General features: G+C 43.0%; 1 protein-coding gene across 1 annotated transcript in view; it reads left to right on the top strand.

The window, feature by feature from the left end:
• Positions 1-14,862, top strand: part of LOC145406408 (glutamate receptor-like) — an 88,609-nt gene that overhangs the window by 41,299 nt on the left and 32,448 nt on the right. Inside the window, exon 6 of the mRNA XM_080277568.1 lies at positions 3,635-3,852. Coding sequence (XP_080133694.1) covers positions 3,635-3,852 — 218 coding nt within the window. The remainder of the gene's footprint in view (positions 1-3,634; positions 3,853-14,862) is intronic.

Raw genomic sequence — 14,862 nt, forward strand, 5'->3', positions numbered from 1 at the left:
TCACTTCCATACGTTAGAGTTGGTATCACAATACTGTCATGTAGTAACTTTTTCACTTCCATGCTCACTTCCCTGTTTCTTATGACTGCTTTCAAAGAACCAGCAACCTTTCTTCCCTGCTGTACCCTTTCAAGCACTTCACTCTCCAAACCTCCATCCTTACTCATCACACTACCCAAGTATTTAACGTACTCACATTTTCCAATTCCTCACCATCCAACCTCGCTGTACATTCATTGACTTCACCTCTCTCAAAGACCATCACTTTACTCTTCCCTACATTCACCCTTAGATTCCGTTTCTTACACACTCTCCCAAACTCATCCACCAAGACTTACAGCTCCCCTTCGTCTTCACTCAACAACACAGTATCATCTGCAAACAACAGTACAGGGAGTTTCCAAACACTATCCTCTCTTACCAGGTCCACTCCAACATCCACTGCCCTACCTTGTACCTCTTTTATTACCCCATCCATGTACAGATTGAACAACCATGGACACATGACACATCCCCGTTTCAACCCAACTTTCAAAGAGAAAAATTCACTTAGTTCACCATCCACATGCACTGCAGACTTCGCACCATTGTACATACTCTTCACAGCATTCAATAACTTCCCACCTACTCCATATATTCTTAACACTTTCCACAGTCCTTGTCTATCCACCCTGTCATATGCTTTCTCCAAATCCATGAAAGCCGCATACAACTTCTTTCCCTTCTCTAGAAACTTTTCCACTAAAGATCTAAGAATGAATATCTGATCTACACAACCTCTTCCCTTCCTAAAGCCTCCCTGTTCTTCTCCAACTAATCTCTCTGCTCTTTCTCTAACTCTGTCAATAAGTATCATACCATACACTTTTCCTATTATACTAAGAAGACAAATGCCCCTATGATTACCACACACTTCATTTTCCCCTTTTCCTTTGTACAAGGGAATAATTATACCTGACTTCCAATCCTCCGGGACTCTACCTTCCTCCCAGGCCAATCTGCACATCTTCCACATCCATTCTACTACTATCTCTCCCCCATGCTTCAGCATTTCACCACACACTCCATCAATTCCTGGGGCTTTCCCCAATTTAACTTTCTTCATTGCTTCCACAACTTCTATCCTACTGATTTCTTCCTGTCTTCTCACCTTCCTCCTTCTCCCAGCCATTCCCCAGCCACTTATACTCGCATTACTTCCATCCTCTATGTTCAACAATTCCTTAAAGTGTTCTCTCCATCTGCTCACTTTTTCTCCCTTCTCCACTAGTAATCTACCATTTTTATCTTTCACTCCCCTGCTAACTTCACTTCCACCCTGTCTTACTCTTTTCACCTCTTTCCAGAACATTTTCATACAGTCTCTCCACTTTACACTCAAATTCCTTCCAAATTCCTCATCGACTCTCTTCTTACTCTCTCTTACTAATCTTTTCACCTCTCTCTTTCTTTCTACATATAACTCTCTCTTCCGCCTCTCAACTTCTTCTACGTCCCTATTTCTCATCCATTCATTGTATGCTTTCTCCTTTTGTGCCACAGCCTGTCTCACCTCTTCAGTCCACCACGCTGTTCCTTGCACCCCCTCTGTCTTCTCTTCCTTCCACACACCAAATCACATGCTGCACATATTTCTTCTGTAAATATCCTACACACATCTTCCACGTCTCCCATCTGCTCCAATTCATATTTGCCCAATCGTTCCTCCACTTCTCATACTCTGCCTTTTTCTCATCCTCTTGTAACCTTTCCACTCTCCTTGCAACTACTCCTTTCCCTTCTTCTATTCCTCCATCTTACTTGAATCCTAATTGTGGCCACCACCAAGTAGTGGTCAGAAAGTCCACTCCCCCAACCTCTATAAGCTCTTCCATCCATTACACAACTTCGCATCCTTTCATCCACACACACATAATCAATCATTGCCTTCCTTTCATTCAGTTCACCACCCACCCTTCTCATCACTCGCCATGTATACCTGTGGATCATTTTATGCCTGAAGAGGGTATTGGCTATCACTAACCCCCTCCCAGCACAAATGTCCACTAACGCACTCCCATTCTCATCTATCTCAGCAGGCACACCCCACTCACCAGCAATTCCATCCACCTTCACATTCTCAACTTTACCATTCATATCACCGATCAAAAAACACTCTCTCATTCCTTCCAAACTTTTCCATGCACACTTCTACATTTGTCCAGAACTCTTCTCTCACTATTCTAGCACGATCTTGCGTTGGCGCATACACACACACAATCGCCCACATTTGTATTCCAACTTTCAACTTTACCCACACAATCCTTGACCCAACTGATCCATACTGTCTTATGCTCTTCTTCCATCTTTTACTCACAACTATACGTACTCCTTCCTTTGCCCTCTCATTCTCACCTACTCCTGCACATATACCCCATCCATACTCCCATTCTCTCACACTTTCTCCTCTCCATTTTGTTTCAGTTATTCCACATACATCCACTTTCGCACCCTCAAGCACCTGGACAATCTCTCTCTCTTTCACCTCATCATTCGCTCCCCTTACATTCCACGTTCCGATAACCATGTCCTTTGTCCGGTCCTTGGTCGTCATCGTGATTTTTTTTTTTTTTTCAGACATTATAACTTCATACCATTTGAGGCAGGGTTTTCCTTAATCTGAGAAGAAAATGGCTGTAGTATTTGGCTTTTTCAGGTAAAAGACCGTGGGACTCAATGAATTTGGCTATAAATTACTTCTTTTTTATTCTGACTCGGTCTAAACTATGACGTCATGAAAGTCACCCCCATCCGATTCCTCTCCCTTCCACTGGGCCCCACCACCTAAATGTCAGTTAGCCAGCCATCCATACTGGGTGATGAAACATAACCATAACAAACACTGGGTCGTGAGTGACAGCTGTGGGTAGAGGGCAATGTGGGCCAGCCACTGTCTTTTACCCAGGCTGCTGCCGCACTCACATGTGTGCATGCACCAGCTCTGCCGCCATGACAGTAACTCCTGTTCAACACCTCCTTGCCCTGCAGCACTTCCACCTAGAGACTTGTTGAAAGTTGTGGCGAAAGGTTTAATGGTTGGCGAGTACAATGGCCCTTTACTAATTGCTTTAAGTGGAATAATAACTGAGACATGACACTCTGAAAATCAGTGATTTGCAGTGATTTGAGGGATTTTGCCCATTTAGAGGGAGCAGCAAGGGTTAACGCACCATCGCAGCCTGCAGGTTAACTGAATATGGCTGACCCGCCCCCTGTCTAATGTTGGCGTGGTTACTATCTTTCGATTGGTTGCTGATCTGTAGGATTCATTTCTAATGGCCCATTTGATTGGCTGAAAGCAGATCCAGCATCAGCTGTTGTCATATGGAATTTATGATGGCCATATGTTTTGAAAAGGTCAAGGTGCCTGAAACAAATATTTGCGTATGAGATATTAAGGGCGAGATTCGGCATCTTACTCTCACCACAACAATTGCACCAGAACTCGAATAAGGCTCCCTGAGTGCAGTAAATATTTGTATGTTTCTTATATCTTGGCCCGGACACTGAGTGGCTGCCTGTGCATGATGGTTGTGTGTTGGAGTTCATTTCATCACCGTCTACCTATCTATCCTTTTGCTGTCTCCCTGTCTAGGCTCTGAATGGCTGCCTGTGTATGATGGTGGTCGTGTGTTGGTGGCCACATGGCTGGTAGCATCGCTCGTGTTCATGTCGTCCTACAGTGGCATCCTGACCGCCATGCTCACCGTGCCTCGCGTCACCATCCCCATAGACTCACTACAGGACCTTGTGGCCCAGTCAGACATGCCGTGGAGGCTTGAGGCAGGATCTATGATGTACCAGTATTACCAGGTAACATTTGAATCACAAAGGACACAGGTAATATATTTAAAGAATTCATTTGGTACACACAGGTATACGAAAGTAGTGCATGCTTACTTTGTTTCTGTTTCTTGTTCAGTTTGGAAAAACTGTTGATTCCAATAATAAAGTCCTGCATCCTGATTATTTTTTCGACTTATTTCATATAAAAAAATTATCTTGCATATTTTGAAGGTGCTGATTTAAGAAAGAATGTCAGAATTAGTGTAAAACGTCAGTTTATTTCACATACAATATCTCTTTGCAAGCATCAGTAGTAGCTGGCCATCATGGTTGTCCCATCTCCCTTGATACCTTTTTTTTTTTGTCTTCCTGTCCTTGTTCTTGACTTACTGCTCCATTTTTCCAGGAAAAAATGTATAAGACTCTGTATGAAAAAAGGAACGTTGACACTCATAATGCACCCTAGTGACTGGGCGTTCCTGAGTAATGTTTCAACAAGGTCGTGATAGTTTTCAACCTTAGTAGATCCAAGAATATCAGATACAACTGCTGCAAGTGCATTACATGCATTTCTTTCACCAGGTCCCACTGAGTTCGGGAACTGCGGATCTTTCATCAGTAGTCTTATCTGAGAGCCATCAAATTTACCAGCTTCCAATTTTTCATCTAAGAGGGGAACTTTGAACACAAGTACTTACAACAATCTCCTCTATCCAAAGCTTTCACAAATTGTTTCATCAGACGAAACTTAATGTGCAATGGTGGTAGCAGGATTTTCTCCTGATTAGCTAAAGGCTCGTTCAAGATATATTTCTCTCCAACTTTGATTTTTTTTTTTTTTCTGGCCATAGTTTTATTCGGTGTTCATTCCTTGCACTGCTGTCCCATAAACTTAAAAAAAAAAAGAAAAAAAAAAAAGAAAGGGAAATTTGATGTAGTCACCGTGCTATCCCAGAAGCACCGACACCACTGTTATATCCCTGCCAATGATCCAGTTTTTTTTTTTTTTTTTTACCTTTTCGAGTTCTTTTTCATATTCTCATGGCCTTCCATAAGATGAACTGAATGGTCAATTGAAACTGAAGGAAATTTATTCCATTATATAGGAAAACACACTTAAGACAACTGCTTTGAGCTATCAGTATAGAATCTCCATTTATCCGGCTGATGCTGACTGCAACTCATTGCTTTCAAAAGTCGTTTGATGTCATCACAAGATACAAATTCATCCTCCATCTTCAAGAACTGCAGTAAATCCAATTCCCTTACTCTGAAGAAAGAAAATGTTCCTGGGGGTACCTTTTTTTTTTTTTTTTAATTCAATCTTGACCCCATCAATTCAACAAACTCATCTGGCAAATCAAAATCTCGCTTTCCTAAACAAAAAAGAAATTATGATGTCTTAAGTTCTGTACAAATATGGAAGTGTGGATGGAAGAAATGGAAAGGAATGAGAGTGTTTTTGATTGGTGATACGTATGGTAAGGCAGGGAATGTGAAGGTGGATGCAGTAGTTGGTGAGTGGGGTGTGCCTGCTGAGATAGATGAGAATGGTAGTGCTTTAGTGGACATTTGTGCCGGGAGGGGGTTGGTGATAGCCAGTACCCTCTTCAGGCAAAATGATCCACAGGTATACATGGCAAGTGATGAGAAGGGTGGGTGATGAACTGAATGAAAGGAAGGCAATGATTGATTATGTGTGTGTGGATGAAAGGATACGAAGATGTGTACTGGATGTAAGAGCATATAGAGGTTGGGGGAGTGGACTTTCTGACCACCACCAAAGGTCCAAGTAAAATGGAGAAATAGAAGAAGGGAAGGACGGGAGGAAGGAGTAGATGTAAGGAGACTGGAAAGGTTACAAGATGATGAGAAAAAGGCAAAATATAAGTAAGAAGTGGAGGAACGATTGGGTAAATATGAACTGGAGCAGATGGGGGACGTGGAAGGTGTGTGCAAGATATTCACAGAGGAAATATGTGCAGCATATGAGATGGTGTGTGGGGTGAAGAGAGGACGAACGGGGGTGCAAGGAACAGCATGGTGAAATGAAGAGGTGAGACAGGCTGTGGGACAAAAGAAGAAAGCATATAATGAATGGATGAGAAACAGGGGCGTGGAAGAAGTTGAGAGACGGAAGAAAGAGTTATATGTAGAAAGGAAGAGAGAAGTGAAAAGATTAGCAAGAGAGAGTAAGAAGAGAGTGGATGAGGAATTTGGAAGGAACTTGAGTGTCAAGTGGAGGGAATGTAAGAAAATGTTCTGGAAAAAGGTGAAGAGAGTCAGACAGGGTGGCAATGAAGTTAGTAGGGGAGTGAAAGATAAAAATGGTAGATTACTTGTTGAGAAGGGAGAAAAAGTGAGCAGATGGAGAGAACACTTTAATGAATTGTTGAACACAGAGAATGAAAGTAATGCGAGTATAAGAGGCCGGGGAATGGCTGGGAGGTGAGAAGGCAGGAAGAAATCAGTAGGATAGAAGTTGTGGAAGCAATGAAGAAAGTCAAAATGGGGAAAGCGTCAGGAATTGATGGACCGTGTGGTTAAATGCTGAAGCATGGGGGAGAGATAGTCGTAGAATGGATGTGGAAGATGTGCAGATTGGCCTGCGAGGAAGGTAAAGTCCCGGATGCCTGGAAGTCACGTATAATTATTCCCTTGTACAAAGGGAAAGGGGAAAAAGAAGTGTGTGGTAATCATAGGGGCATTAGTCTTCTTAGTGTAATAGGAAATGTATACGGTAGGACACTTTTTGACAGAGTTAGGTAAATAACAGAGGAATTAGTTGAAGAAGAACAGGGAGGCTTTTAGGGAAGAGGGTTGTGTAGATCAGATCTTCATTCTTAGATCATTAGTGGACAAGTGTCTAGAGAAGGGAAAGAAGTTGTATGCGGCCTTCATGAATTTGGAGAAAGCATATGACAGGGTGAATAGACAAGGATTGTGGAAAGTATTTAGTATATATGGAGTGGATGGGAAGTTGTTGAATGCTGTGAAGAGTATGTATGATGGTGCTAAGGCTGCAGTGCGTGTGGATAGTGAACTGAGTGAGTTTTTCTATTTGAAGGTTGGATTGAAACAAGGATGTGTCATGTCTCCATGGTTGTTCAATCTGTATATGGATGGGGTTACAAAAAGATACAAAGTAGGGCAGTGGATGTTGGAGTGGCCCTAATGAGAGAGGGCAGTGTTTGGAAATTCCCTGTACTGTTGTTTACAGATGATACTGTGTTGTTAGGTGAAGACGACGGGGAGCTGCAAGGCTTGGTGGATGAGTTTGGGAGAGTGTGTAAGAAATGGAATTTAAAGGAGAATGTAACGGAAGAGTAATGTTATGGTCTTTGAGAGTGGTGAAGTCAGTGAACGTACAGTGAGGTTGGATGAAGAAGAAATGGAAAATGTGAGTACATTTAAGTACTTGGATAGTGTGATGAGTCAGGATGGAAGTTTGGAGGGTGAAGTGCTTGAAAGGGTACAACAAGGAAGAAAGGTTGCTGGTACCTTGAAGGCAGTGATAGGAAACAGGGAAGGGAACATGAAGGTGAAAAAGTTATTATATGACAGTACTGTGATACCAACTCTGACGTATGGAAGTTGTCACGGGGTTTTTATATTATCACGGTAATTTTGAAATAAAAAATGCTTAAATGTTATTTAAATTGATAATAATAATCAATAATACTGAAGAGCAGGGACAATGATTGTCTTGCTAAATCGTGCAACGATTCTCTAAGAACGAGAATTCAAAAACTTTCTCAACAGTACACAGCAGAGACTAATTACTCACAATTGCTGACTTACTGTACTGTTAGCCTCTGGAGAAAGTTACTTCACCCCTGACAATAAATAACTAATACTAATAATAATATCAGGTCCTTGCTGATGCATTAACTCCTAGGTGGCACAACGGATTTTAAGTTAATACAAGACTGGTCTAAGTACCAGTTATGAATAGTAAAACGTCTATGCAAGCTAGGAGCTATGTGGGAAATAAGCTTAATTACGGAGAAATGAAACAAGAGTTTACTTTACATTAAGCTCAAGGAAAAGAACTGTTAAATTTATTACTTACAAAAAATAAATTTAACGTTACATTTCAAATCAAATCAATGAGATGCACTCACTCGCACAAAAGCTAAATACTTACGCCTAGGAAAAACACCTTAATTAAACTCTTAAACTAGGATTATACAAAAGGAAATACCAGTCGATGAATGCTATGTATCACCCGAGGTGGGAGGACTGGATTAACTGTCTCAGTGGAGCTTGGGTGCTAGCGACCTCTCACACTTCTTGGAGCACAGGACCTTCCTCCGTCACAACAAACACTCGACTGAATTCAAATACATTGTATGGGCAGGACGCAAGGCGTGGCTAGCGGTTGAGGGAAGCAGAGGCGAACGATAAAGAAACAATTGTATCGCTCAGTAGCGCACTTAGTGACGTGCATTAAATCGGTCACTTTTGAAAGTGACGAATGTTTTGAAAAGTATACTCCGAAAGGGAGGGAGAAACGGTTAGCTGAGCGATACACAGTGAGTTTTCCACTAATAGTTCGTGGCTTCTCACAAAAGGGAAATGTCGCGAATTGATTCGTGACATTACGCCCTTACAAAGTTAAATTTTTTCCTTATGGGAAAAAATTTGTGGATATATATATATATGTACACATCCTAAGTCATTCGCACAAGATTCACACTGTGGTGTGTGTGCTATCCTGCTACAGGAGAAAGTCGCAGTCGTCAGTGAGCGAAAAAACCTCGTATTTACGTTAATAGAAGCAAGCTTGAGGGAAAAACTCCGTGACGACGGTGAAAATCCTGTACTCAGGTCAAACTGAGTGAAAATTCGCTACATTTACACTGACAACTAATTGTTGTGTAGCGTGATGTATGTAATACACGGTGTAGGTGTGACAGTTGTAGTGTAACTGTACCTACGTGTAAAATGACACAGTAAATAATAATATGGCGACGACGAAGGCAGAGGAGAAGAGGCGGCAGCGTGCGGCAGACGATCAGCTGGCCCGCACAGCAAAACTGCTACACCCATTGCTGAACCTGCAAAACCAACTGAGGTGGAGCATCAAAAGTGTTAATGAGACAAAATTCTTATTAAGTTACAATTACTCTCTCTGCCTAGCAGTCAGTGCTACGACGTACATTCGAGGTCGCCATTAATTATAGCACACGATTAGTTTCGACAAGTTGAGAATCCCTGTGCAAACTCGGGTCTTCCATAGCCTCGAACCGCACACGGGTCCTCAACCTGTGCCTTAACCTATAATACTTACATTAGTATCGGAGAGCTGAGAATCCTTGTGCAAACTTGGGTCTTCCATAGCCTCAAGTCGCCTCTGCGGAGTTCTCTCTCGAACTTCCCCCTTAACCTACAATACAATACTTATATTAGTACCGGGAAGTTGAGAATCCTTGTGCAAACTTGGGTCTTCCATAACCTCAAGTCGCCTCTGCAGAGTTCTCTCTCGAACTTCCCCCTTAACCTACAATACTTATATTAGTGTCGGGAAGCTGAGAATCCTTGTGCAAACTTGGGTCTTCCATAGCCTCAAGTCGCCCCTCAACTTCCCCCTTAACCTACGGTACATATATTAGTACCGGGAAGCTGAGAATCCTTGTGCAAACTCGGGTCTTCCATAGCCTCGAGTCGCCTCTCAACTTTCCCCCTTAACTTACGGTACATAATATGTATGTACAGGCCCCGGACATAATGTGTCCTATGGGGCCAATGGGCGAGACGTCAGGTCTGCACCCACTTCACCACTACCCTGTCTCTCAACTGACTCAGAGATTACAGGTGTGGTTATGAATGGCACAGGAAGGACATGTCCCTGATCAGTGGTGATACTTTGGCACACACTGCAGGAACGGACAAAACTATTTATGTCTCGTCCCATCCCTGGCCAGAAAAAGTCAGCTTGGATACGGCCCTGGGTCTTCCTTTTGCCCAGGTGACCTCCTGAGGCTGGACAATGACCCCATTGTAACACTGCTGGGCGGTACTTGGCGGGAACGACAAACTACAGTCGAACCTCGCCCTCGGGTGTTCGTGACTCACGGTAAAGCCGTCCTTGTTTACGAAGGAACTTGGCTCGACCTCCCCGTGAATACTTAATCACTCGACCCTTTTGTTTATTCCGCACGGCAGCAAGTGTCGGGTCAGAATGTTGTTCTTGTACAACAAGTTGACTACACATCAGATCTTGCGGCGATTCAATGATCACTGGGGTGACACAGTCTGGAGCCTCCGTCATGGCTCGTGTTACCGCAGCAACCGAAGTCTGAGTAGCGCCATCATCGGAGCAACTATCCTTGACACCATTAATATTCCCAATGATAAGTTCAAATAAGGGTTCTGGCATGACAACTGCAAGTGTCGTACCAGTATAAAATGGAGATGCCACCTGGATACATGCCTCAGGGAACAATCTCACTGATCCATCAATTAGATTTGCATGGATCTGTCGACCTGTATACTGCTCAGGCCGAACTAAACTCTGCTTAACAGAACAACCTGAGGAGCCATTGTCTCTCAGGACCTTCACAGGAATGCCTCCCACAAACCCTGGCTGAACAAGGAAGGTACTGTCACCTGTGGTGGGGCCTGTGGAGGAAGCAGCTAGCCACTCATGAGGCTGCTGAATTAATGTGGCAAACATTGTGCCTTGAGGGTTATATTGGGAAGATGGAACATTGGCCATCTGTGGCGGGGGGTTCACTGTCACTGTGGGACTAGTGAACTGTGGGGAAGTACCCACACTGGTAGGGACGTGACCACCAGACTGCTGCTGAGGAATGAAGGCTGCATTCGCTTCCTGCCTCTTTTGAGCTGGTGGTGAATAAGTTTGTCCCGACGGTCGGTTGCGTGGCTGATATTGCTGCTGGTTAGGGTACTTGTTGTACCTCTTCCACTCAGGTTTCTGAGTGTTTTGCCCCTGGTCCTTCCACTGCGGTTTTGGACCTTGGCCATTATTCTGAGAATGGCCTTGGTGCTGGGATTCAGTCTGAGACGGCTTCCCAGACTTGGCAGTATCTTTTCTGCTCCAGGTGTTTTGCTTACGAGCTTGATACCCGTATGCAGTAAAGAATGCGTCAGCCTTTTCTGCCATTTGGCTGGCATCTTTCACCTGGCAGATCTTAAGCTGTGCTATGAGCTCAGCAGGCCACGACCTCTCTAGCTGTGTACGCAGCATAAGGTCAATTATCCCCTCACGCGTGGAAGGAGTTTCATCTTTCTCCATCCACTCATTTAAGTAAGCTGTGAGACGATCAAGGAACTGAACAGCTGTCTCCTTGTCTTGGAGACGAGCTCGCGTGAACTGAACTTTGGCGTCGTCTACTGTGAGACCATACGCCTTAATGAGTGCAGCTTTCATCATCTCATATGTGAGATTGTCTCCACGAATTCTGTGGAGAATATCGAGGGCAGGGCCCTCAAATAGGCTAAGAAACTGAAGCCGCTTAGCTGCCTCATCCAGTTGATATAAGTCTGCCATGTCCTCAAAACGAGCTATGTACGGCTCGATTTGCTCGCTTTCCTTGTATGAAGGAAGCTTGATGCGTGGGGTCGCCAGGACATGTGCAGGGAGAACGCTCGTGGAGCTTGGACCAACTGCACCAGACGTGTCTGAAGCCAAGGAATCTCGCTTGAGCTTCAGCACTTCAAGTTCATGTTTTTCTCGTGCCTCTCGCTCGGCACGTTCGTGTTCTCGTTCTCTGTCTCGTTGTTCACGCTCGTATTCGCGCTGTTCACGCTCGTATTCGCGCTGTTCTCGCTCGTATTCGCGCTGTTCTCGCTCGCATTCGCGCCGAATCTTATGCTCTTCACGGGCATCATTCTCGCGCTGCTGTTCCTGATTATGCCGTGAGAGTATATACTCTTTAATTTCGGTTGGGTCCGAAAGACCCATATCTTTGGCTTCCTGTAAAAATACAGTAGTAGCCATGGCGCTAATTTATTAAGCAAACCGAAATTGAGTACTGACTGCTTAGCGACGAATACTAATAAACACAAGTAAAGAGTACAGACACAAGCTAGTGGTGACCAGTCTTATCCAGTTAACTGGCAAAGAATAAATCAAAAATGTAAATGACTGGGAAGACTCAATAATAAACACAATGGTACGGCGACTTCCCAGGAGCGAATAAAATCGTCTGGCGCTACCAAGAATAAACTAGAGTTAAGTACTCTATGGATTGATAAAGCAAAATTCACTTGCTAAATTAAGGGTAAACACCAGTAAGCTTGTGCCTATAAACTTTAATGATAAATACCTAAATATGAATGAGTGAGCACTATCTCGTGAATAGCTTTAGAGCTAGGAGTTAATATCCTGGAATGAGGTCGCCAATTGTCACGGGTTTTTTATATTATCACGGTAATTTTGAAATAAAAAATGCTTAAATGTTATTTAAATTGATAATAATAATCAATAATACTGAAGAGCAGGGACAATGATTGTCTTGCTAAATCGTGCAACGATTCTCTAAGAACGAGAATTCAAAAACTTTCTCAACAGTACACAGCAGAGACTAATTACTCACAATTGCTGACTTACTGTACTGTTAGCCTCTGGAGAAAGTTACTTCACCCCTGACAATAAATAACTAATACTAATAATAATATCAGGTCCTTGCTGATGCATTAACTCCTAGGTGGCACAACGGATTTTAAGTTAATACAAGACTGGTCTAAGTACCAGTTATGAATAGTAAAACGTCTATGCAAGCTAGGAGCTATGTGGGAAATAAGCTTAATTACGGAGAAATGAAACAAGAGTTTACTTTACATTAAGCTCAAGGAAAAGAACTGTTAAATTTATTACTTACAAAAAATAAATTTAACGTTACATTTCAAATCAAATCAATGAGACGCACTCACTCGCACAAAAGCTAAATACTTACGCCTAGGAAAAACACCTTAATTAAACTCTTAAACTAGGATTATACAAAAGGAAATACCGGTCGATGAATGCTATGTATCACCCGAGGTGGGAGGACTGGATTAACTGTCTCAGTGGAGCTTGGGTGCTAGCGACCTCTCACACTTCTTGGAGCACAGGACCTTCCTCCGTCACAACAAACACTCGACTGAATTCAAATACATCGTATGGGCAGGACGCAAGGCGTGGCTAGCGGTTGAGGGAAGCAGAGGCGAACGATAAAGAAACAATTGTATCGCTCAGTAGCGCACTTAGTGACGTGCATTAAATCGGTCACTTTTGAAAGTGACGAATGTTTTGAAAAGTATACTCCGAAAGGGAGGGAGAAACGGTTAGCTGAGCGATACACAGTGAGTTTTCCACTAATAGTTCGTGGCTTCTCACAAAAGGGAAATGTCGCGAATTGATTCGTGACAGAAGTGAAGCTTGGACGTTGTTGGAGGGGCACAAGTCAAGAGGTAGAACAGTAGAAATGAGGTATTTGAGAGGAGCCTGTGGAGTCACATGGAGAGACAGACTGACAAATGAGGATGTGAAGGAGCGTTGCAGTGTGGATGTGATAGGAAGCATAAGGAGAAACACACTGAGGTTGTTTGGTCATGTGGAGAGGATGGAGAGTGAGAGCCTGACGAGAAGAGTGTATGTGAGTGAGATGGAGGGGGAGAGAGGGAGGGGAATGCCAAGAATGAGATGGAAGAATGGAGTGGAGAGGTATATGAGGGGGTGTGAATTGGGAGCAGGGCGTGAAAGGCGGGGGACAGGGTGACGTGGAGGCGATTTGTTTGTGGCCACTCCCTATAAGCGATTAAGGCGTCTGGCAATAGAAAGATAAATAGACAGAAGTTTGTGGTGTCTTTAGATCAAGACGTGGATCGCTGAAAAAAACACTCCTCATTACCATTTTCGTTAGATACACATATATCAACTTAATCTTCAGGAAAACGAAATGCAGTGCAGAGTGTAACAGGTACTTCATCGGCGTGAGGAATAAGCCTTGTGGCTTATGGGAGATCAGGAAATTGTATGGCAGATTTCGTCTCGGTAGGCCTAGGCTACTGAATCCTGAAGTATAGACGAAGTAGAAATGACAACCATCGTGATGATTTCGCAGTTTCATCCAGACCACTGGAATCCCCAGACTTATGCTCTTTTTTTTTCTTTCTTTCTTTTGGTCCATTGTCTCAGGTTTCCAATGCAAGATCGGCAGACTGAATGAGGGACATAAGATTTATCATGGTCACCCAGTCTCATTCACGAATCTGCGTTTTTTTTTTTTTTTTTTTTTTTTTTTTTTTTTTTTTTTTAAGTCTAACATTCGGGGTCCGTTGTTTTAGTGCAGCAAAACATGGACAGATGTAACAAAAGACATGTCAGTCAAGTTTACACTTTCTTTGGTTAGCTGCCATACTCACAACCTGAAAAATAAAAACAGAGAAGCAATATAGTAACCACATCAGCTCAAAGCAGTTAACAGGATTAATAAGAATAACTGAATCAATCAAATACAATATATATAATTAATAATAATAGTAAAATAGTATAACATAGTTAATAGAAATACAAATAAATGAACAAATGCGAGAATCATGCAACAAAATCGTGTTTTCCCGATAAAATATGACATATTTTGTGGCTCAGCGTGACGTGCAAGGTAGAAATTGAAGTCATTTTCGGAATCTGGGACTTCTAATTACCTTGAACTAATTGTTATTGGTTTGTCAGCATAACTGAAGCAGGGCTGTTTATTCATTATGCCAATTTTCACAGGCTGTATTACCCCCACCCTGCTACCTCACCCACCACCAACCTCATCCATCCCTTTCCACCACATTAATAGTCTTAAGTCTCACCACACAAAACATTCAAGGAAGAGGTGCTCCGTGGAAGAACGGTCAACTATCCAAAAATGACAAAATGGGCCAACAGGTTCCAACATGTTCCCCTGGCCTAGCTCCCATGATTTTGTCTTCAAAGAAACGAATATTGGCCCTTTTAGCACAGTTGAGAGAACGGCCATTGGGCAAACGCCTCCCAAACAGTGAGGTACTTCTTGATCTGTGAGCATGATATCCGAT

The sequence above is a fragment of the Coenobita brevimanus genome, chromosome 8 (assembly GCF_032717465.1).
Source record: "Coenobita brevimanus isolate Jiangsu-jjx chromosome 8, ASM3271746v2, whole genome shotgun sequence".
Lineage (NCBI taxonomy): Eukaryota > Metazoa > Arthropoda > Malacostraca > Decapoda > Coenobitidae > Coenobita > Coenobita brevimanus.